Below are 26,087 nucleotides of genomic sequence, written 5' to 3' on the forward strand. Positions count from 1 at the left end.
GGGATTGGTCAATTTGAAACAAAAAAATGCATCCGTCTACCTAGCCATGTTATCAAATTAATCTTAATTTGCATTTTGAGGGCCTTCAATGTCAGACCATGAACGATATCATATTTTTGTGATTTTGGTTCAAGCTTCTTTTCACTCCTTTCAACTATGAAAATCGAATATTATGGACATTGAAATAACGGGTCACGTTAGTCACGTTTGTATCTACATATTAACTAACTGTTGTTTAACATTAGGCAGATTGAGAGATCAGGGTGTTCTCACCATTGCCCTGTGCCCTTTGTCTTGAAATTTTGACATTTTTAGCTAAAAAGTGACAACCTAAGCACTCCGTAGATATCGAAGATGACATTATTCTGGGAAAGCATTTTGATACAATCTTTATATATACAGTGTATGAATTCGTCGAATTTTCATGGACGTTGAAAAAAAACAGGGGGATCTCACCGTCATTTAAGCGGTCTTAGGTAGGTTTTCCCTATAATTATGTTTATTTTTTTGGGGGGCTTTCCATATCTATTTATATTTCTGGATGTTTCTAAAGTGATCGGTTTTTGTTTTAAGAAATATTAGATATATAAAGTTTTGATGTCGTTTTATTGATAAAATCTATATAACATAAAGACAAATATGCAACTTACATAAGCATTGATAAAGGTTTATATTCAAGGACAACGAAAGTTTAAGACAACTTGAAGGCGTCATAAACCGATTTCCTACGTTTCTTAATTTTCACTCCTTTAAACTATCAAAATCATGCTTTTAATGTTATCATTTATTTAATTTTTTAATGATTTTCAACTAAATTTGAATATCGAAATGACTGTTAGCTGCTGGTTGTTTATTGAATATCGAATATCGAATAACAAAGAATAACGAACCGGCTGCTAACTTCACATCAATAGGTGAAAATGTGTACAATTTACCTGACCATCCGGGCGGACGGACGTTAACTGACAGTTACAACTTAGAAGACCTGTTTGCCTCGATAAGAAAATTCGGAAGGTGTCATTAAAACACTATCATGAACATGATGAATGATAATATGTTTATCAAATTAATTTCGTTTCGTTTCGTTTCGATTTTTTAATTGTAACTAAGCTTTTTATTTTACTTCCTGTTTTGGTATTTTAAGGGGACGCAACGCATCACTCATCCTGTACTTATTTAGTCTTTAGATATCCAACACCAGTATTGTCAGTAGCGAGGTAAGATTTGGTAATTATATGTTAAAGAAATGGAAAAATTTAATTTAATAATCTATAATTAAATTGGGTAAAAAATGTCTTGTATAATTATTTGGATTTAGGACAAGTAGATCAAGGAAGTGGTATATCATGTATTGATTATCATCGTGGGTGAATTATTTGATGATGTGTTAATGCTCGGTTGAACTACTTCCTCTATGTAATGAGTGATAGGAAAAAGCCGCTGTAATTTTCCAGATAAACTTCACTATATATATGTAAAAAGGCCTGTAGATTAAATACATGTATATGATAAGGTCCTGATTATATCATGAGTATATACAACTACGTAATAAAATGTTTATTAAAATTAAAGTTGATTATCTATAATTTAATTTGATATTTATAATTAAATTGGTAGCAAAATTTAGCTAAATTGTATATTTAGATTTGTGACCATTAGATCAAGGAAGTAATATATTGATTAGGCCACATCAAATTAATTTTATTGTAAGTAAAAGGATTTTTGGCAGTAAATTTGAGTTCTTTTGTTAATCTTATCATCACAGTGGGTAACCCCTTATCAATATCTTTATGAAACTGGGAACTTTCCATAGCCACTGTCTATGTATTATGCAATTCTTAATCAAATGCAGTCAAGGTCAACATGGTCATCTCATGATCATGGTATATATAAGTTGCAATTGGTCAATTATAATTAGAGTGACCAATCAGGAAACCGCACATGATAGCACCATTGCATGTGAGGGGACGCTTGGTCTTTTACGATTTCTTTTTGAAAGCTGCTAGACGCCATTTTGTGATTTCAAGAGAAAAAGCCAATTCTGTTAACCCACCCTCCCACACCTTTAAAAATTGTTTTAGCATATGTTTAAGTTTTGGGTTTATTTGTTGTTGGTTTTTTTTTTTGGTTTTTTTTTCTTATTGTTTAACATATTGTATTCTTTATACTGGCGGTTTTTATTCGCCACCTTTGCTAATTTTTTGTCATTTATTCAGATTTGGATTTATTGCATAAATTCCATATTTGATTATATAATATAGTGGAAGATATTAGCAAGCAAAATCGAGGGAATTGTGCAAATGATGACACAAGCATGAAAATTACCACAAAGCATCATTATTATATTCTTTTTAAGAAACAACTGCTGGCCATTAAAAAGAATATTTTTTCAAGATGGCCACGGCCATTTTTTTGTAAAATGGCTGTTTTCTTCAGTTTCAAAATACTGATTTTTCTCGAAAACTTTTCTTTGAACTTCTTTTAGTAAAAACCAATTATCAGGTTTGGCGGCTACCTTCCGTACATCACATATTTATTAATAATGAATATTTGAAATATCCAGTATTTGCGCATGCGCGAAAATGTTACAAATTCTTTCAAAAAACATTTGAACTATTTACTATATATTTAGTGTTTTTGGATTTCTAATGATATTATGAATTGGTTTAATAACATTTTCAAGATTATGATACACATGTATTTAACACTTTTGCGCATGTGCAAACTATTTATAGACACCAAGAGCGATTTGTATGCACTACCAAGCAATTCTCAGGTAATGGATAGGTGAAAAATTAGTGAATCCCGGAAAAAATCAATTGTTATTGCAGATTGGCACCTTTGGAAATGCCTAAGCAAATTCACTGGGAGTGGCCTGAATTTTACGGAAAAGATAAGTTTATCGTCATGTTTGGTAGATTGCACATTGAAATGACTTGTTATAAAACTCTGGGTGATACATTGCGTTATCTTACTGAAGCCAATTTTGCAACACCAAGAACGGCAGATTCTTTTTATATATGATAATTGGTTTTTACTAAAAGAAGTTCAAAGAAAAGTTTTCGAGAAAAATCAGTATTTTGAAACTGAAGAAAACAGCCATTTTACAAAAAAATGGCCGTGGCCATCTTGAAAAAATATTCTTTTTATTCAGACTTTCGAGATTGAAAAAAATACCGGGCTTTTTATTTAACAAGTAATGGGAATTTTTTCGTCATATCATATATTTCTGATATTTTCTCCTACCTATTCACATATTATTTAGCAGAAAAATATGACATATTCCTGCTGGACGTCCTATAATCTAGTAAATAGGAAGTGCCGCCCCCTTTAGATGACAACATGCTGAAAGCATTGATGTTTTTTTTTTAATTATTTGAAGGTATTTAAAATAGAATGCTCATCTTTGATTTCCGTATCGAAACCGAATGGTAATCCTCGTACCAACACCAGACAGGTACGATACTATGGAGTAACTATAATAGTGGAAGATATTAGCAAGCAAAATCGAGGGAATTGTGCAAATGATGATACAAGCATGAAAATTACCACAAAGCATCATTATATTCTTTTTAAGAAACAACTGCTGGCCATTAAAAAGAATATTTTTTCAAGATGGCCACGGCCATTTTTTTTGTAAAATGGCTGTTTTCTTCAGTTTCAAAATATTGATTTTTCTCGAAAACTTTTCTTTGAACTTCTTTTAGTAAAAACCAATTATCAGGTTTGGCGGCTACCTTCCGTACATCACATATTTATTAAAAATGAATATTTGAAATATCCAGTATTTGCGCATGCGCGAAAATGTTACAAATTCTTTCAAAAAACATTTGAACTATTTACTATATATTTAGTGTTTTTGGATTTCTAATGATATTATGAATTGGTTTAATAACATTTTTCAAGATTATGATACACATGTATTTAACACTTTTGCGCATGTGCAAACTATTTATAGACACCAAGAGCGATTTGTATGCACTACCAAGCAATTCTCAGGTAATGGATAGGTGAAAAATTAGTGAATCCCGGAAAAAAAACAATTGTTATTGCAGATTAGCACCTTTTGGAAATGCCTAAGCAAATTCACTGGGAATGGCCTGATTTTTACGGAAAAGATAAGTTTATCGTCATGTTTGGTGGATTGCATATTGAAATGACTTGTTATAAAACTCTGGGTGATATATTGCGTTATCTTACTGAAGCCAATTTTGCAACACCAAGAACGGCAGATTCTTTTTATATATGTTCAAATGTACGTAGGACTAGACAGGCGCATCATACAACTGCATGTATTTTGCTTGAACTGTTAATTTCGGATTATGAAAGCTAAACTCAGACGTTCAATGATTCAGAAGACTGGTGTATAGAGTAATCTCGACCACAGTTTCATTACTGGCGTTCAATTATAAATTAAGAACTTCTTCTGATTTTGGTATTATGCTCATTTCATTTGTGAGATTTCGTACTTTACAAACAGTCCATATAAAGCATGATAACGTATTGTTTTAGGTCTTGATCGTGTAAATTATCTCCAAGATATGACTTCCCTTTCCGAACATCACCCACAGGTGACAATGAAAATTATAATTTCACTGTACGTAAGACCAGCAAATTTCTTTCTTATAACACAATTGATCAGGCACAAAAACAGAATAATGCAATTGTGAAGGGCGATGTTGGTGCCATAGGAATAACCGAAGATCCCATTTAGACAAATGGATGGTAGCTGGACCAGAGTCAGTATATTAAAAGATGAATTTGAAATGTCTTGTGGTTTGGTTCATTCTATAACAGTTGAACGACCTAATAAAGACTCTACGAAAACACAAAAATATGTCTTTAAACAGCTTTAAAGACTTTGTAAAGTGATGAACGAGTTTGGAAATTCATTTATAGAAGAGTCGTCAGATTTGTAAAAAAATCTACATCATTTAGGAAATTGTTGAACAGGTAAGATATGTAAATAAACTCCAAGATATTGGTCCAAATAAAGGCAACAGTAGTATACCGCTGTTCAAAATTCATAAATCCATGGACAAAAAACAAAATCGGGATAACAAACTAAAACCGAGGGAAACGCATTAAATATAAGAGGAGAACAACGACATAACACTAAAATGTAACACACATAGACAAAATCCCACGAGAATAACAAATATAACATATATATATAACATCAAAACCAAATACATGAATTTTGGATAGACAAGTACCGTGACAATACAATACGAAGATCTTTTGAAGCAAATGCAAAACGAAGGAGAACCTGCTTTTTATTAACAAATAAAAAATAAAAACTTCTTATTTTGGCCGCAAAATTAAACTGGAAACGTCTTTGTCAAAAACAAAGCTAGAGAACCTTAAAAGTGATTTCGATATATTTTCTAGACTTTTCATTTCTTGTCACAGTAGACAGTTTTACTTGGAATATTTCTTTATCCATAAAAACCAAACTTCTCCTCCGTCTTTATCTCAGGATGTTTCTTGAAATAATGGTATTAAATCGCTGCAAATGGGTTTACTTGAAACATTCTGCGATTTTCTGATCCAAAATTGGACGCATTTATAGTTGGTGGGGCAGCAATTGTAAATTCCAGGTCACAAAGTTGTGCAAAAATATTTGATGATTATGCAAATGATGTCATACTGCCTTACATAAACTCTTGCATCGATAAGTATTCAAGAGTAGACATTGTATTTGATGTTTACTAAATGAATAATTTAAAGGCTGTGACAAGACAAAGACAAGGTTTTTGTGGCAGATTGAAATGTGTTGGTTCTGGTAGAACACCAAGGGTTTGGAGTAGTTTTCTCTGTTTAGATGACAACGAAATGAAATTGTTCAAGTTTCTTGCTGACAAAATAGCTTCTTAAGAGACTAATACAAATGTGTATGTTACTCATGGTGAATATATATTTTTTGCAATTTCAATAAGGATACTTCCTATCTACCCCTTGTAATCATGACGAAGCAGATACACGATTGTTTGTCCATGTTCGGCATGATTATAAAAAGTGTTGTAAAATGTAATTTGAGGTAGTACTGACACAGATGTAACAGTATCAAGAATTGAAGCAATCGCAAAACTAGGTAGAACACATTGTGGATAGGTTATGGAAGGAATACAGACTTTTGATGGCTTTCTGTACGTGACAAATCAAATGCGTTTTGGTCCTTGTGTAGCTGCTCTTCCTTTCGTCCATGCATTTAGTGACACTTTGTCGAATTGACATGGGAAAGGGAAGAGGTAATCTTGGCTAACAATGGAAGATTTTTCAGATGTTAAGGATGTTTTTTTATACTTAAGTATGCAGCAAGGCACGATGTGAATTGTTTGCCAGGAAGCAGCGGCATTGTGATGCAATTCCGCCTATAAGAGGTTCTTTTCCAGAGCACATGAAAAGAGAAGTAAATCAAGGAGGAGTTCTTTGGGCTGAGCCTGATTCATGTATTCGACAGGTACATGTACCAAGTCATGAACACTGGGGTTGGATGAAAGAAAGAATCAATGACAGTTTTGAAACCGAAATGGACTTCTGTGACTGCCGTTGCATCCTTGTGTCAGGAACTTTTGAAATGCGCAAAAATCCAGCTGTGTTGGTAACTGTAAATGCTAATGTTCTGGCCTTCCTTGTATGGGTTGTTGTAGAGGCAACTGTCAGATAATTATTAGATAAGCAACCTGTCTTTCTAACCAAACTAGGCATTTAAACTTAACAAAGAGTGTTATCACTTGTTAAGTTGATGGAAATTATAAAAATATTTTCTACGTATTTGCCTCCATGTTGGAACCGGAAATCACTATTTTCTTCATTTATGTGTTGTTTTGTCGTACTTAGGAACTGTTTTTAACGTTCTGTCATAACTTACATTGGATTATACCTATAACACATCTTTTAAGGATTTACATCCCTTGTGAAGTTGCTTGAAAGTATAAAAATTGATTTTTTTTACTTTTTTGCTGGCATTTTGAAACCGGAAGTCACCTTAAGTTTCATAAATGTATTGTCTAGTCGTAATTTAGGAACTGTAAATTACTTTTTATCAACTTTAACATTGGATTTTACATATAACACACCTTTCAAAGGATTAACGAATTATTGCCAATTTATAGTGACGCCCTTTCCGAAATGTGTGGTGGCCATCTTGAAAAATTTATTATTTTTTCTGGCCAGCAGCGGATTTTTTTATCAGTATCATTTAGTCAACCTTTATACCAAATTTCATGCTTGTATCACGATTTGCACAATTATGTCCATAATATCTTCCACTAATATAGAATATTATGATTTTATGGTATGTTTGAATAAATGACCTTTATCGCAAATAGTTATTTAATTCACTGCAAATGAACTCAAACTCCTTGGAAATTAAGGTATGGTTTTTAATAAGACCGAAACTTGGTATTATGCCTGTTTGTTATTTTCGGAGGTTGGATTTGCCCCCTTTTAGTTTACTTGACTCTACTTCCTTTCCCTATGTTAGGTATGAAAATTTAGGTGTCAAAAAATTAATTTCTTGTTCTACAGATTTGGACTAAAAACATTGGGGTGAGCGAGCGATTTGAAACTTTTAATAAAAAAAATTATTTAATTTGCAAGTTTTTGAGGCGAAGCTTGAAACGTAAAGGCGAGCAATGCCAATTACATATTTTTGTAAACATAAAATAATAGGTTTTGACAATATTGATCAAAACAAATGTGTTAAAACATGAAAACTCTATTTACCCCTTGTACTTTGACATTATTCTTTTTTTTAATTTATCAACTGCTGAAGTGTTCTTTATTTCCTGTTGAATAATAATTTTATTTCAACTGCTTTAAATAATATCCATTGAATTGTCCATGTTGTCAAATATGTTCTTCCCCCTTCAGCGCAATGACTGTCTTGCAATAAGCAGGAAATGCTTAACTCCTGTGTTCACCTCCCACATTTTGGGGTTCGAGCTGGTCGTTGATGTGTGTGCATTTTTTTTTGTGTTATATGTTCATTGGTTGTCTGTGTCTCTGTCATTTTAGTTTTCTCATTTTCCATCAAAGTCATAATCAGGTTGGGAAAAAACCTCATTTGCAATAACTATCCCTTTGATGAGGGGTACATTTCAAGTAATATAAAGTATTTCCCCAAAGAACTATACATCTATCTTGTATAATACGGTAAACACATGTCCAACGTCCAACGGCTGTTTTGCCAGACAAGCTGGGGCCGTGGGACGTCAGAGCTTGTCCCATATCAAAAAGTGGCTATTTTGCCCACCAAAAATAGATGCGTTGCTTCGTCGCTTCTGGTGCCGATTGAGGGCCTTGGAATTATATAAATCGGGCATCAATCTGTTCATTTTTCATTTATCTCTTCATTTATGTAAGTTTCACCTACCTGCCAACCTTTATTTTTCCATATTTTAACAGTTTTCACTGAGACCCATCAATTTCTGCATTTTGACTTTCACTTTCAAATGGACGTCAAGTTACGAGAGAGTTCGTGGCCTCGAGACTCAAATGTGCAAATATTTATATTTTTTCACCTCCTTTATAGGAGATCTGATTAACATTTAGAAGCCAACTACGAATTTTCACCTCCTTTACAGGAGATCGGTATTAAGCATTTAGTTCCGACCACGATAACGATCGGAAGCTCTCGGACATTTAGATAACTTGCATCGTAAATGAACGAGGTGTTACATTATGGTCATTTGCACTGTTTTCTCGTGGTCACGTGATAATCTTTGAAAATAAAAGTCAAAATGCAGAAATCGACGGGTCTCAGTGAAAACTGTTAAAATATGGAAAAATAAAGGTTGGCAGGTAGATGAAACTTACATAAATAAAGAGATAAATGAAAAATGAACAGATTGATGCCCGATTTATTTAATTCCAAGGCCCTCAATCGACACCAGAAGCGACGAAGCAGCGCATCTATTTTGGGTGGGCAAATAGCCACCTTTTGATATGGGACAAGCTCTGACGTCCCACGGCCCAGCTTGTCTGGCAAAACAGCCGTTGGACGTCAGAGTAATCTCGGACTAATGTCTGCCTGGCATGGTTTATCTTACTGAGAATGTATTTAAAGTTATTATAGTACGACTTTCAACACAGGGCTTTGGTCCAGACAAAACAGCAAGCAATAACGGACACCAAAATAAAAACTAGAGATCTAATCTATAGACAAACGGAGAAAAAAACCTATGAACCACACCTACAAATGACAACTACGGCACATCAAGCGCAGGACTTGTGCATAAATATGCAGCGTATATAGATAGTTTTGTTTCGCTGGCAAACAATATTGCAGTAGACATCTTAGACAACACTTATTATTCTGCTTACTTTATTCTAAGAACGAAAATCAGCATGATTTTGCAGGGGAACGTAAGTTAGGGGGAAAGAAACCAATGTTAATAAGTTGGGATCGCTTTTTATAATAATAATTATCAAAAAAAAAAAAAAAAACAGCGCGGGAAATAAACCCGATCACTTTTCCGGATGCAGGCAGAGGGAATAATTTTTTTTTTTTCCGTTTAGAAAAAAATATGAGGGCAACGACATGGGAACTGTTTGGGTATTGAGCGCATCTTAATAACTAAAAAGCTCATCATGATATTGAATAGCCTTACCATAATAGAGAATAACCTCATCATAATAAAGAAAAAAAACCCTTATCGTAATAATGAAAAACCTCATCATAATAGAGAAAACCTCTTCATAATAAAGAAAAACCTCATCATGATATAGAAAAACCTCATCATGATATAGAAAAACCTCATCATGATGAAGAAGGGATCACCATAAGGCAGTTCCTGCGTTCCATACATAATCTTTTACTCAGTTCAATTGAGGTCTGGGGCTGGCAAATCATGTCAGTAACTGCTAGCAATCCTTTGTAAATTAATGTATCATTGTCATTTTGTTTAGTTTCTTTTGTTACCTATTCTGACATCGGACTCAAACTTCTTTTAAACTGAGTTTTGAAGTGCGTATTGGTGTGTGTTGGTTTTTCTACATTGGCTAGATATATAGGGGGTGGGGGGTGGTTGAGATCTTAAAAAACATGTTTAACCCGCCGCATTTTTACGCCAGGAACTTATGTCCTTTGTTACTCATGTAAGATTTGTGATTTTAGTTTCTTTTATATATTTCGGAATTTTGTAGGCCGTCCATTATCACTGAACTAGAATACATTTTTGTTTGGGGCCAGCTGAAGAACGCCTCCGGTTGCGGGATTTTCTCGCTGCATTGACTACCCATTGATGGCCGTCAGCTGTTATCTGCTCTTTGTTCGGGTTGTTGTCTCTTTGACACATTCCCCATTCCCATTCACAATTATTTTATTCTGAAAACAAATCAGATCATTTTTTTTTAATTTAAATTTTTTAATTTTCCTGTTTTACAGCAACTAAGTTCTTTTCAGTATATGGATAATGACAATTCTGCAATCTGTGAAGTAAGTCCTTTTCATTGACTGCTCTATCAACACATTTATTTACTTCTTGAATGTTATGACAATAGGAGGTAATGAAGCATGATCTAGGATATTTTACCTCTTCAGCAATAACATGGTCTTATCTCACTAAGTTATGACAATTTTATCAACAAATGATTCATTGCCTGTAAGTTTTTACATAATCAATTTTTTATTCATACAAGTAATATTATAAAAAGGGCCGCGGTGGCCGACAGTTCTAAGAAGTTAAACTTGTATATCATTAGCTTGTCAGCAATGAGGATGGGAAATTGAATCCGGCATGTGGCAGGTCCATTCGACTCCAAACTAAATTAAAAAGGATTGTCTTTTATCCTACCGAATGTCGTTGGGTCTACGGGCATTCCGTCTTTCACCCGCGGAACTTACTGCCACAAAAAAAAACCGCAATAACGCTTCAAGGGCGTACTACACAAATCAATCAATCACTCATTGCAATAAATACTAGTAGTCGAGGGGAGGAAAATACTAGTAACCGTCATACACTCGGAAAAGGTTAAGTACCACCTGTTTTAAGTTTAAAAATTTCTTTTAAACTGAACATTTAATGTCTGAGTGTCTCATTTGAAAATTGTTTACAAAAATAACTAGAAAACTCTTATTTGTTGAAACTGGTTTGTGGTAAAATCTCGTGGTCTTCAAACAACAGTATTTGAAAAGGGGGTGTACAACAATATTTAAATGCGTTTCATATGACTGCAGATTCGTATTTTCTAAATGATTAAATGTAGTGTAATGATGATTTTTGAATAGAAAGTTTTTGCATCTTTATTATGGTCATGCTTTTGCCCTGATTGGATTGTAAATATAAAAAAAAATTGTGGTTTAATTGTCAATGATACAACTCTCCACAAGACACCAAATGTCAGAGAAACTAACAACTATATGTCACCGTTCGGCCTTCAACAATAATCAAATGTAAAAAGGCCTGAAATGAAAAATGTCAAACAATTCAAATGAGAAAAACTTTATGTTCAAAATAATGAACTAAAACAAATATGAAACACAACAACAAACAACAGCCACCGAGGTACAGGTTGTGATTTTTATAATAACGAGCCAATTGACTCTTTGCTGTATGCAGCCATCTTTTCAGACATGACTCCAATTGAGCCCAAGCGTGATTTTATCGAAAAAAGGATAAGAGAAAACCAAGATGTGCAAAACTAGCTAAACGTAGGATGGCTCGGAACCGGAATGGCACGAAGTTGTACTATTTAAACTCCAACGTCTTTTGTATATAATGAAAAAATGCCATCATATTGGAAACGCCGAGAGTTTTCCAAATATTGAGAGTTAAAACAACATTATATGTTTTTTTTCAAATACTAAACGAGGAATACAAATGTTGTTTTCAAGCAATTACAAATCGTGAAAATGATGGGCACAATGCAACTGTTTACTGATATTTGTATTACAAGTAAAATTTGCTTTCTCCTGTAAATAAAATGAGGCTATCAATCAACAAAATAAGGTTAAGTAGTTTTCAATCTTATTAATATTTGTTGTAGCTATATTATTTCATTAAAAATATCAAAAGACTTAAGGTAGATTCATTGTATACACCGCCATCTTTGATGATTCAATCGCTTTCGGCATATAACATAGACATTTATTCTGTTTTTATTATTTGATTAAAAAGTCAAATCACAAAAATACTGAACTACGAGGAAAATTCAAAAAGAAAAGTCTCCAATCAAATGAAGAAATCAAAAGCTCAGACACATCAAACGGATGGATAACAACTGTTATATTTCTAACTTGGTAAAGGATCGTATCAAAGCTTAAAGTTTATTGATTTTGGCTTTAAATTTAAGCCTTCGGAAAAGTTTCAAAGTTTATTGTCAGCTTAGAAGTTAGTACTTTAGTATTGAAATGATTTATAATCATGGCGTTGTCAGTTTATTTTCGATCTATAAGTTTGACTGTCCCTCTGGTATCCTTCGGCTCTCCCTGCATACGGATTATATATATCTGCCAATTGATACGATATTCCCCGGCTTGTATTTCCGATCATGATTTCCTTGATAGAGGGTTACTGCTCACAAGGAAGCTATTAAACCGAGAGTATCGATCGGTCAAGTTGAAATCGTTTCTTCGTAAATTTTACGGGCGCCATCACGAGTTGGTTGACCCGTTATGGAATAATCGTTTCACAGATGATATCGGATATGTTCTTCATGTCGTAACTACAATCCACTTCCCTCTTCACCACGTATGTGACCTACCGAAAAAGACTATTTACTGGGTTTGTAATAACACGAGCAACATGACGGGTCCACATGTGGAGCAGGATCTGCTTACCCTTTCGGAGCACCTAAGATCACCACCAGTTTGTGGTTAGTCTCGTGTTGCTAAGTCTTTAGTATTTTATGATGTGTCTTTTGTGCAATTATTTGTCTGTTTTTTTTTTACCTATTGCGTTGTAAGTTTATTTTCGATTTATGAGTATGACTGTCCCTATGGTATCTTTCGCCCCTATTTTATAACATTAATTTTTTAAATTACATTCATGGGGGCCAGGGAAATAGAAATATGACCAGTTAAGCCCCAAGTTTTTTACGTCACTTTCATATATACATCAATCATAAAATAGTATTGACTGTAAAAAAAGATATAGCATGCCATGAATTTAAAAAAATATATATATATAAAAGTCCCTATACTCGGTTCTATGGTAGGTTACGGAAAATGTATCCAGTGCAATTAAATTGAAAAAAGGTGAAATGTTATCAAATTCATAAACATATTTTTGGGTGAATTATTGGGAATGTATAATATTGTTCATCAGTTATATAATTACAGTTATATTGTTTATCTTATGAAACAAATATTTCCATACTCAATGTATATGTTACAGGCATTTTCTAAATTTAGGCCTTTGTAAAATGACTGAATATCAGGCAATTTATAAAATGCCTAACCTTGACAGGCATTTAACAAAATGACTAAAAAAACTTAGTCATTTTGTAAAATGACTGAAAGTTCGAAACAAAATTCAACAAATTGCCTGTTCAGTTTCAGGCAATTTGTAGAGGAATTATATCATTGAGATATATATATCAAAAGTGCAAAAAAAAAAAATCTTGCAAAGAAAATGACTAATTGTTCTGTATAATATATTTTCCAAAAACCAGCTGCGAGAGTTTGTATGTCATATGATGTGTTCTTTTTAGTGAAATTACGTTAAGCATGTTAAGTTAACGTACTCACTCTGTATTTCAGATAGTAAATTTATGATTATTTTGTTAAAATTGTTCTTTCAATAAAACAAACTTTTTTTTCAAACGATTTTTTAGATAGTCAAGATTCAAAACAGTGAAGTGAAACATATGAAACAGAGAAAAAGAGGTTATAATTGACTGATTGTTTGCTTTCAGTTGCAATATTTTATGAATTTATGAGATGAGAATGATTTAGTTTTAATTGATATGGATATTTTCTGCAGTGAAGGACTGGAATTGCAACTGTCGCTTGACCATCTATAGCATGGGTTTCGCGATAAAAAGCAGTTTATGGTCGTGATGCCAATATTTGACTGAGTATCTTTATATTCACTACCTCAAGTTAACTCCAGTTATAGGTGCACCTCCCATTATTGGCAGATCTGATTCACAGAGTTTAGTCCTTTAAAAGCTACTTGCCTTAAGATACAAGTCAAACTAATCATAATATACTTTGAATCTTCTGGGAACATATGAAAAAGAAGATATGCATGTGTGACGTGTGTGCTCATTGCGAAACCCAATAATGTTGAATGCTAAGTGTTATATCAGAGTTAGTAAAGGAAGTGCTTAGTGTGAGATAATTCAGGTTTTCCAATTGTGGTCGAAGTGCTAAAACCAGATTTTTGCGTCAATCAATGTAATTGCAAAAATATACACGGACAAATATTGTGATCAGTTCTGTCATCCAAACATTTTGAGAAATTATAAATAATTGTCGTGTTATGTGCTTATGTTAATTTGGAATAATTCAATAAAACGTATTCTTGATTATTTAAACTCTTCTTTTTTATTTCAGTTAATATCATAAATAAAACTGCTACGGTGTTCAACGCTTTCAATTACATTTTTAACATCTAATTTTGTAAAATGCCTTTCAATTTTTTTCGGGCATTTTATAAAATGCCTTGAACAATTAGTCATCATGTATAATGACTGAATCTTGCGATATTTCAGAAAATGCCTAAAGTTTTCGGGCAATTTTACAAAATGCCTGTAACATATAAATTACAAGACACTTATTTGTATTTACCTGTGTACGTTATATTATGTGGCGGCATTTTTTTCAAGGCTTTGGTAGTCCTTTTGATATTGTTTTACATCTAACCTGGCTTGTTTTATTAACTTTGTCAGTACATTATGTCAAAAGTATGCATAGTATTAAAGAAAACCCATTTATGATCTTTATTGAAATTTGTATGTAAAAAATGAAAATGATAGTGCAAACTGAATCAAGTTAAATAGTGTGGCTCTTGTGTATGTATCTATATTCATATTTTTCATTTAAGTTTTATTCCTTTGGAATCAGAATCCATAATTTGTGTAAAGCAATATTAATACAATGTATGCCTGACAATGAACAGTTTGATTACTTAGTACACAGCAATGATCGTGCATTTCAGTTTAGTACCCAAATACCTGAAACTTATGTTTGGTTCATGCATATAAAAATGTACTATTGAGATGCAAACCAGATACGAAAACAGAGGCAGTTTTAAAATGAGTGTACGGAAAACATGTTACGACATATGGGTTCCTCTTGTTAACTTTTTCAAATGTCAATAAAAATATGCACTTTATTTGCAAATTTAATGCACGTGTCTCTGCTTAACAATAAATTATTATAAACTCATTTATCATATGAGAATTTTCAAATAAGACACCAATTGCTTTCAGGATTTTATTTTATAGACTGTCTTCGAATTCGTCGTTGTAGTTGTGCCAATAAAGTGTCTATTTTCAATTGACTTCTGTTTTTTTAATTTTCTTTTGATATCATCTTACTCTTTTTCTTATATTTCAGAAACATATTTGGATTTGAATAACGGAAAGCAAAAGCAAAAAAGACGAGGGTAAGGACGACCTGATTTCCATATCACTAGAAGAAGAAAACCATGCAAGGCTGTATTTGTTGTTGTTTGGAATATCAGAGCAGGCAGTACGTTCTCTTTTTGATAGAGAGTTTTGTCCATCCTGCCTACATGACACTTTAAAGAAGGAAAGTTACAAGTTGAATGATTTGAAAAATAAAAGAATTATTAACAAATCACAATGGAGACTTTTATTTCCAGTTAAAGGTAAGTAAAGATAACCAATCAAGTGTATGGAAATGAAGCGAAAGCTAGAAACTAATAAAAAAGGAAAATACCAAGGGGTTACTAAATTATCAATTGAATAGAAGGTCTATCAAGGATAACATCATTAAACCTAAACATATTTTGGAAGATTTTTGATACAATCTAATTAAAATTAAATCTCCGCACTTGCTCCTCGTTGTTTATATGTCGCGAGCAAGTGCGGAGATTTAATTTCAAGGTGGTACCCAGCACCTTCACTAAAATTAATTTGGCTCGTTTAAGTTTTGACAAAGTATTTACTTTGACTCTTTGACAAAAACATAAAAAAATCAAAATATGTTAACCAACCATTTTATCAGAAAAAATACACTGGTTATATAGCAGTTTGAAAAAAACTAATTTTGATCATCGAGAAGCTTAGTATTCCCTTTACAACACAACGTAATTAAAACATTTAGCTGATTTTACAGAGTTATCTCCCTGTAGTGTTAGGTACCACCTGAATTTATTGTTTTTGATAGAGAGGCAGAGGACTCACAAGGGAGATTTCAAAATTTCATGTCGAAGACAAACTGACATAGCCATGGCGAACACTTGAAATGACGCAAAGACCTGAAATGATTTTTTTGAATATCCTCGTTTTGTAAAATTAAAGATCTTTTAAGTTAGACATTCCAAATAATGCTGTTTGCATATTTAATAATAACCCTGACTTTATCTTTATTGCTCATTATCATATTTCATTATGTTTTTGTGTAGTTGTCAGTTGAAGAGAATGAATTTTGCAATTAATAGTCTACTGAATTTTCAAATAAAATATATGTCTAGATAGTTTTTCACATATGATTGGTTTAGCTGATGATTTATTAAAGCCTCTCCATTCCGAGAACCTCGTTAACTCTATAATATTCATTAAGATAGACAGACAGTCCGATCTGTTACGTACATTTTGTATTGATTTTTACATTTTACAGGTGAACCACAATCATCCAAATTTGATGTTACTTTAATGAATGCCTTGCTTACAAATCTTGCAAATTTAAGTCCTTATGATAAGTTACCATTGTTAACAGACACTTCAATTTCGGCTGACCTTGCACGAATTAGATATTACAGGAACTACATATCACATGAATCGCTGAAAGAGGGAGAAACGATAAATGTTACTGAAGCATGGGATGATATTAGTGGCGTATGTATAACGTAGTTAGAAAGGACAATATTTAATTTATTTTCAAACATGATGTGATGAAACAAAAAATCAAGAAAGATGTTTAGCAGAGAGAGAGGTTGCTCAGTGCTCTGATCTATAGACAAAGTGTTTGGTCCTTTTTGCATTTAATCATGCCACATCGTATTATTTTTGTATTAAGGATGTTCTTTTATGCGGTTCTGGAATTTGTATCAGATATTCGGACTCCTTGGTTTTTTCCCTACGATATTTTAAAATATTTTGCTCCTTTACACCCATTTTTTTCATATACGACTTAATAGATCATTTGCCAAAATTTGAGCACATTCTTGATTTTCCGTCTTTTGATTTGAGACCCAAATATTACTAATGCAAATATAAGGTATAAGTCCGAGTCAGTCTTTTCCCGCAAAAAAATCATATATCTCGAAAAACAAGCTCCATGACCTATCAATATTTTAAGCTTATTTTGATCCTTATCTAATGCTCTTCCGGGTTATAGTATCAATTTTAAATTCTTTATTTATGTAATTTCACCTAAGTAGATCCTTAAAACACAACGAAGTGATAAAGAATTACTTGTAGCTCCAGATAATGCGTTTACATTCCAATTTTTTTAAGTAAAAATAACCCCTGATTTTCTAGTCTTCAATGAATAAAAGATTTACCTCTACGTGTATATTTTAAACAGTCGCAGAATAGCAAGACTGTGCTCAATTCTCAATTATAGGTATGGAAGGCTACAGAGTCATGTATGTTTAGGTAATACAATGATATGAAAGCACATTTCGTTTTATATTATCAACTATGAACAGTTAAAATTTAGTCATTTAAAAAGCCCGGTAAGCCTCGCGCTTGCTTTAAATAATAAAATTTAACTATCTCGAGTAGAGAAATATCATAACACACTTGTTGCGCTGATGTAATCTATAAACTCATCATAGATACCAGGACTAAATTTTGTATATACATCAGACGCGCGTTTCGTCTACAAAAGACTCATCAGTGACGCTCGAATCCCAAAAAGTTAAAAAGGCCAATTAAAGTACGAAGTTGAAGAGCATTGAGGACCAAAATTCCAAAAAGTTTTGCCAAATACAGCTACGGTAATCTATGAGGTAGAAAAGCCTTGGTATTTCAAAAATTCAAAATTTTGTAAACAGTTAATTTATAGATTTAACGATATCAATGATAACTCATGTCAGCACAAAAGTGCTGACGACTGGGCTATTCATCTTACAATTAAACAAAAACAGTATCGATTTTATTAATATTGAAATACTTTGTAAAATTGATAATTTTTTGTAATAAGTGTATACCATATGTTTTAGACCATATGTTTTAGTCCATACAAATCACTACTATTAAGTTTAACTACATAAAATTAGACATATGTTGGAGATGTCGACCGATAGTTATTATCTCTCATCAAATGCATCTGTTTGAATTAGACTATATCCATTTTAACGTTTTGAAAATAGCTTGAATTGCAACAGGAACTTATTCAATAGTGTTTCTGTGAAAATAAGGATTGGTGCCGAAAACTACCTTATGCTTGCTCCTAAAAGTGAAAATAATACATGTTATAATATCAATGGTAAAAAGTAAAATCACAAAAATACTGAACTCAGATGAAAATTCAAAACGGAAAGTCTCTTATCAAATGGAAAAATCAAATGATAAAACACATCAAAAGGACAATCGAATGGGCAACAACCTGACTTGGAACAGACATTTTCAAATGTAAAAAATGATGACTTGAACCTAGGTTTATATCGATTTAATTCTCACTTGTATGACAGTGGCACCCAATTCCATTATATTTACTGCGATGCGTGAACATAACAAACATAACAGGTAAAATTGTCAAAATAAGGGTACAGCAGCCATCACCGTGTCAGAATCTCAATCAGAACAAAAACAAACAAATATTTATCTAAGAAGCACAAAAAAGCATGTATCAAATTTATCAACTACGTTCATTGCTTACTTATTTTTGTATTTTAAATAAGCCTATGACGGATTGAAATATTTCATGTATTTGAAGTCCTGTGACTGATCAACTCTGGTGTAGAGTCGCGTGTTTGACGTCAGAATGTAAACGTCACACAGGTAGAGTTATAAAATAATTTTGTCGTTCAGAATATTAGCCATGTTAGTGCATATCGGCCATATTATCTTAACATTAACTGAAAATTCTAAACCTAACATTAATAAATCGTGTAAAGCTATTTTTCAGATATTTTCTTGTTGTAAATTCAGTACTGTTCAAATATTTGACCTTAAACTAACCAATTGAAAGTTTTTTTCAGGCAATTCAATATGTTGCTGTGTTATAATGTTAAACAAAAACAAATTAATCAACACATACTACATGTCCTATGGCTATTTTCAGTTGTACAGGATCTGCTTGTGTCAGTCCAGCGGAACATACGAAAAACGTGTAATTGCATGTGACATATTTAAATCAAATTTGAGTATAGTTAACGATAATTGTGAAATGTGGGATGATAACACACGAATTAATTATCCACTAGTGACCATATGAAGTGCACGAAAACAACATTTCAGTTAAACACAAGAACCATTTAGTCTATATGCCTTTTTTTCTTTGTTGGCATATTTTTTTTTTATAGGGATTTGGATTATAATACAATGTTGACCTTTACACTACTATATTTAACATTTCTATCTACAGTGTTTGTTTGTTTTTTTTAACAAATTATCGTCATTGTAATATCATTTTATACGACTGTCATACAAGTGAGATGTTTAACTACAAAACCTGCTTCAATCTGAAACATGCTTTTACCAAGGTAGGAACATGACAGTTGTTATCCATTCGTTAGATGTTTTTGAGATTTTGATTTTGCCATTTGATTACGGACTCATCCGATACTTTCATTTTTGAGTTTTTGTTATTTGTTTATTGTAATTTTTACAGGCTGTTAGACGGTTAGGTGGTAAACAAATGCATGACGTCTGTACTGATTTGAAAACAAAAAGTTTAGACCGGTCTACAGTTCCTTGGAATATAAGAGGTAATGACTAGAAAGTTGAAACACTTATGTACAATCAAGCTTAAAGATTATAAGAACAAATTAAACATTCAAGTAGATAGGCACATTACACTGTATAATGTCTAAGAAAACCCCGTGTAAGTAGTATTTTCACCCTTAATATACTATTAAAAATGTGATGCGAAATCTTGATTTAAGAAATAGTTCCTTTTTGTCAAGCCCTATTCTCCTTTTAAAATTGGTCATGTTGGTAGACATTACACACGTATTTGTCAATAGCTTACACTGAGCGTTAAATATGATCAAATATACTGCCTATCAATGTTTAAATAAGCATAGAGCATGACATGAAGCAATTAATGCGATTCTAATAGGACAAGTATAATTATATATTTATAGGTCGAAGCGTACGAAAATTCATAAAAAACTTTGGCTGTTCTCGTTTCCTCCCCATGTACGTTACATTATCATATTAAATAAGTTTAAAAACTAAAAGCAGGGTAAGTATATGTTTTTATAAACAATATAAAAAGATGAAGAGCTATAATCCAAAAGTTCCAAAAAGTATCTTTTTATATAAGCTTTGGATTTTACATATTTTGGTCACGAGCATCACTGAAAAGACATGTATTGTCGAAATGTGCATCTGGTGCAGAAAAATTGGTACCATTAATTTTATTAAGAGAAATTGAGAATGGCGTATCCAGATGAAAATAACTTATGATAGTTTTGAATTACTTTGAAACAAAATTTCACGGGAAAAAAGTTTTGTTTTAAATTGATTAAGTGCATTTGATACGTAATCATACAGTGTAATGGTACAATATTATTCTTACTCTTCTTCATATTGACTAAAAACCAGAATACTCTTCACGGGCGAAAATAATTGAAATTAACGGAAAACAAAAAATGAAAAACCTTGAAAAAAGGGAGGGCTAAGAAATTGTCCTTTCCCTAATTCAAGTCCCCCAGAATTTTGATCACTTTCCTATAATTCTCTAGTGATAAAATCTTGTACAAAAATTCATCCTACAACAGTCTATATACTTCTAATCACATTCTATATGCCCGCGATTTCGCGGATGTGTTCTAGTAGTCCTTGAATTATATGTCATAACGTCGTTTGTCCAGACTTGTCGCATTGACAAGCATTCCACATATTCTTTTTCATGTAGAGGGGGCATTGTCAAGTTCTTGCAAGCGTACATAGGTGATGTTATTCAATCAGTTTGTTAACAGACAATTGTCTAAAAATCATTCGGGGCAAAGCAGTAAAAAAAATACCAAAAAGTTGCATGACAAATCCATCCATAACTAACACATTATTTAGAGGTCCTTAATACATTTTAAAACAACTGATAAATTATCAATATTTATTATAAAAATATGATTTTACTCACCGTTGTATTAAGTAGAAATGAAATAATTTTTTTATATATTTGTTTCTGTTTTACAGTACAAATCAATTCGAAATTGTCAGAATGGAGGATAAATGATAGTGATTTTGTTGAGACCAGAGCAGCAAAACATGTGTTAGAACGTCTTCACGAAAAGAGCTGTGTAACCATTACAGCTGCATCTGGTGTTGGTAAAACATCAATTCTACGACACGTTGCATTGGAAATGGAGAACAGGGGGTATGATATACTACTGGTTACCAGTCCACATGATATAGTTAAATTTCATAATCCAAATAAGAAAACTTTATTTGTAATCGATGATTTTTGTGGAACTTATACCATAAACCGGTCATACCTTGACAATTGGGAAATGGTCCTTGATCGAATAAAAGAACTCGTTCAAAATAAATTCACAAAAATCATTGTGGCATGTCGATTGCAAGTATATCAAGATGAAAACTTTGTGTCATTATCAATTTTCAGGACCTGTGTATGCAACCTTCAATCAGAAGATTTGTGTTTATTGCAAACAGAGAAACACACAATTGCAGAATTATACCTCGAAACGAAAGCTTCAGCGATAATTCAATACTGTAATTTATATCAGTGTTTCCCACTTCTCTGTAAGCTGTATAGCGATAGTACTGGACTCAATATTTCAGATTTCTTCAAAGATCCATTTTTAGTGTATGAAGCAGAAATTGAGAAATTGCATCAAGTAGATTATGGGAAATATTGTGCTTTGGCTATGTGTGTCATGTTCAATAATACATTAAATGAAGAATGGTTTACAGGTGAAATAGATAAAGAAAAAAGAAAAAGAATAAAAAACATATGTGAAGAATGTAAACTTGAACGGGGTACATCTCGACTTCTTTTGCTGGATAAAATTAAAACACTTGAACAGTCTTTCCTGAAGAAAGAAAAAAATGTATACAAAACTATACATAATAAAGTGTTTGACTTCCTGGTATATTATTTTGGACAAAAGATGATTCCATGTTTGATTAAAAATGCAGACAGTACAGTCATTATGGAGAGATTTCTATTGGATAAAAAGGATGGAAAGACTGAGTTTATCACTGTTGTACCACATGAATACCACGAAAAGTACATACAAAGAATGATCGAAGATTGGTATAGGGGCAGAGTACAGTGTGTGTTTAGAAACATCAATATGAACGTACCCGAGTTCAGACAAAGATTCCTATGCCATATACAAACCCTTAAAATTGCAACTCAGAGACAATTAGCACTGATTTGTGATAATGATCACAAAGATACTGTACTGTTTCACTGTTGTGCATATGATACTATTTCTTTTATTCAGTGGTGTATAGATCATGACGTTAATGTCAATCAATATAACTGTAAAAATGGGACTCCATTGTTTGTATCAGCACGAGAAGGCCATATCGAGGTAGTGTTGGAATTACTTCAAAACAAGGCAGACGTAAACAAGTGTTCAGATAAAGGGGCATCTCCTTTAATGGTTGCATGTTTTCATAACAATATAGAAATAGTAAAGTTACTACTAGAGCACACGGTAGATATTAATATGCGTGAAGATAATGGAATGTCCCCTCTGTTTATTGCTTGTCAGAATAATCATATTGAAACTGTGAAAACATTACTGGATAACAAAGCAGATATTGATAACTGTAACCTGAATGGGATTTCTCCTCTGGGTGTTGCGTGTCAGCTTAATCATATAAAGATAGTAAATATGTTATTGCAAAACAGGGCAGACATAAACAAGTTTTCAGATACAGGATTATCTCCATTAATGATTGCCTGTTTTCAAAATAATATAGAAATGTTAAAGATACTACTAGAAAAAAATGCAAATATTAATATGCGTGAAGGGAATGGCATATCCCCTTTGTTTATTGCTTGTCAGAATAACCATATTGAAATAGTAAAAATATTACTGGATAACAAAGCAGATATTGATAATTGTATCCTTAATGGAATGTCTCCTCTGTGTGTCGCGTGTCAGCTTAATCATATAAAGATAGTTAATTTGTTACTGCAAAATAGGTCAGACATAAACAAGTGTTCAGATTCAGGATTTTCTCCACTAATGTTTGCCTGTTTTGATAATAATATAGAAATTGTAAAAATACTACTAGAAAAAAATGCAAATATTAATATGCGTGATGAGAATGGCGTATCACCTCTTTTTATTTCTTGTCAGAAAAATCATATTGGAATAGTAAAAACATTACTGGATAACAAAGCAGATATTGATAACTGTAACCTGAATGGAATGTCTCCTCTGTGTGTCGCGTGTTACAATAATCATGTCGAGACTGTAAAGGTATTACTGAAACACAAGGCAGACATTAATAAATGTAGAAGGGATGGAGTATCGCCTTTGGCAATTGCTTGTAAGATGAAACATATAGAGACAGTAAAAGTTTAATTAGATGATAAAGCAGAAATACGTGATACTAATTTGTACATGCCGGTGTTAACTAAAGGAACAGTCGAAAAATTAACATGTTGGCATAGTTTGTATGATTTATAAAAAAACAACAATTGACGCAATTGTCAATTAAGGGAGTTCGCTTCTCAGTTTCAAAATAATAAGCTTTTCAAAACACTAGTATATATTGATAAGGGATAAATGAAGGAATCATAAGAGCAAAACAAATATCTAGGTCAATGTGCTTGTTTTCGAGATATAAGCGATATAAGGAAAATGGTATCTCTTGACTTTTCATAGCTTTATCATTGACAAGTTTAAGTTCTAAAAAAACATTAAAAAATAATTAAAATGTTATTAGACATTTGCAAATGGCTTATTATTTTACATGTAAAATATTTATAAAAGGAAAAATGGGGGTCAATATGCAATTTTTTTAAGGATTTCAAATGGATAAAACTAGAGGATTCCCAAAATCTAACAAAAGTTCCAAAACTTGACAAGCGAACATCCTTAAGGCGATTTACATCGCCATATTTACCTGATGTGCATTTCAACAAATCTATGTATTTTAAGTAAAAGTAAAAAATCCAAAATTTGAAATTGCAAAAAAATAACGCTATGGATTTAGCCGAATTCGAACAACAAATGACACATGTAATAGGTATAACGGATTGACATACATTGCTGTCTACAATATTTTTTATGAAAGTAAATTAAATATATATATATATATATATACAGCATTCCTTCAAAGTTCTGATGGAAACGCAATACTGGTTACTTGGCTGTACACACATTGAATAATTGAAAAACCTGTGAAGGATGAATAAAGCAACAAACTGATTTATGTACCGAGGCAGCAGACAAAATACACAAAGACATCTGAAAAGAATTGAGCATCATGTGTGAACACTTAGTAATGGAAACGTACACTAGCAATGTTATAAGTATTTTTTATGTAGGTGAATTCAGAAAAGTGAGAAAGACACATTGAATTTCTATTAGTGGATAACTATATAAATGAGCAATATTAATTGATGTTGTCGCGTGTATTGACATTGTGTAGTGACATTATTGAAGTGTTGAACATTTAGAATGCCAAATGTGTTGGTATTGTATGTATTTATGTTTTAGCACTCATAAAAAATGTAATTTAGAGCAATATGTTTTTTTTTTGGTATGCTGATTTTCTGTTCTGTCAATAAATAGTAAATATTAATGCTATTATTAACATGACACGACTTGGAGTTATAAATACCCAGATAATTGGTGCAGTAAAATGGTTCCCTGAAAGTTATAAACACACATAAATTTTTATGATCACATAAGTCTGTTTTACATGAATATAATTCTGTTTCTGCAATAAGGTTTATATACTTTGAGCATCAATAGCTTATGTATATATATATTTAGTTAGTACTATTACTCCTACGAAAGTATACCTCGTCCTAATTTTTATTGTAAGGTCGATAAAGAAATATACATTACAGAATTAAATATTTGTCCTGTAAAAACTTCTTGCAGCTTTCAAAAGAAATATATACAGCTGTAATATTAAAAAAATAAAATTGAATACGTTTGGATGGTTATTTTAAATGGACTCACAATTAAAAATATGTACTTGGTCATAGCCAAATCATTTAGAAGTGTTAAATGTAATAGAAAAATCAAAAACATAATAAAAATAAGATTCAAAAATAAAGTCTTACAAGGCCACCATATACTGCTATTTAAAAATTTTCGAAGAAATAAGTCTTAATTATTTTAATTCTTTAGCTACAGTAGGCAACTTACAACATTGTCTATATAAGCTAGGTTTCTACAGTTATCAAGCAAATGGCAAAATTAAACCCATTAAAAGAATAAAAAACAACTTCCGTTTTTCTGAATTGGCGTAAGTATTACAGTGAACATTATCCGGTAGGATCCCAAACAATTATACTAACTTCTGGAAAACAGTTTCATCTTGAAATCAATACATGATAATGAAAACATATACCTGCCTGCACTAAAACTATGTGATCAAATTCACAAATAAAAGGGACGAAATTTCTACTTGAGGCATAATTTTTTATCCTCAATAAAAAAGGTCAACGGGTGCATTCGATCTATAAAGAAACGTTGCACTCCTAATTAAAAGATACACAATATAGGCATACCACGTCCTTGATTAGCACCTATGACCAAACAGAACTCATTTGCATAGTAATTGAAACAGGGTTAAATAACACATGTCACAATAGGAGAAACTTAGATTAT

At 32.2% G+C, this 26,087-nt stretch overlaps 1 protein-coding gene across 2 annotated transcripts; it reads left to right on the plus strand.

The window, feature by feature from the left end:
* Positions 1–1,118: 1,118 nt before the first annotated feature.
* Positions 1,119–24,987, plus strand: LOC139492188 (uncharacterized). Of its 2 annotated transcripts, none has more exons than XM_071280372.1 (5): positions 1,119–1,217; positions 15,512–15,785; positions 16,760–16,977; positions 19,922–20,018; positions 21,454–24,987. In XM_071280372.1, the coding sequence occupies exons 3-5, from the start codon at positions 16,795–16,797 to the stop codon at positions 23,820–23,822; spliced, it is 2,649 nt and encodes an 882-aa protein (XP_071136473.1). In that variant the 5' UTR covers positions 1,119–1,217; positions 15,512–15,785; positions 16,760–16,794; the 3' UTR covers positions 23,823–24,987. The 2 variants fall into 2 exon arrangements, with proteins under 2 accessions (XP_071136473.1, XP_071136474.1); XM_071280373.1 differs by having other exon boundaries at positions 1,122–1,284.
* The last annotated feature ends 1,100 nt before the right edge of the window (positions 24,988–26,087 follow it).

Source organism: Mytilus edulis, chromosome 10 (genome assembly GCF_963676685.1).
Source record: "Mytilus edulis chromosome 10, xbMytEdul2.2, whole genome shotgun sequence".
NCBI classification, from domain to species: domain Eukaryota; kingdom Metazoa; phylum Mollusca; class Bivalvia; order Mytilida; family Mytilidae; genus Mytilus; species Mytilus edulis.

Coding starts and splice junctions, on each gene's coding strand:
- LOC139492188 (XM_071280372.1), top strand. CDS start 16,795: ATGAATGCCTTGCTTACAAATCTTGCAAATTTAAGTCCTTATGATAAG. Junction 16,978..19,921: donor CATGGGATGATATTAGTGGC/GTATGTATAACG, acceptor TAATTTTTACAG/GCTGTTAGACGGTTAGGTGG. Junction 20,019..21,453: donor AGTTCCTTGGAATATAAGAG/GTAATGACTAGA, acceptor TCTGTTTTACAG/TACAAATCAATTCGAAATTG.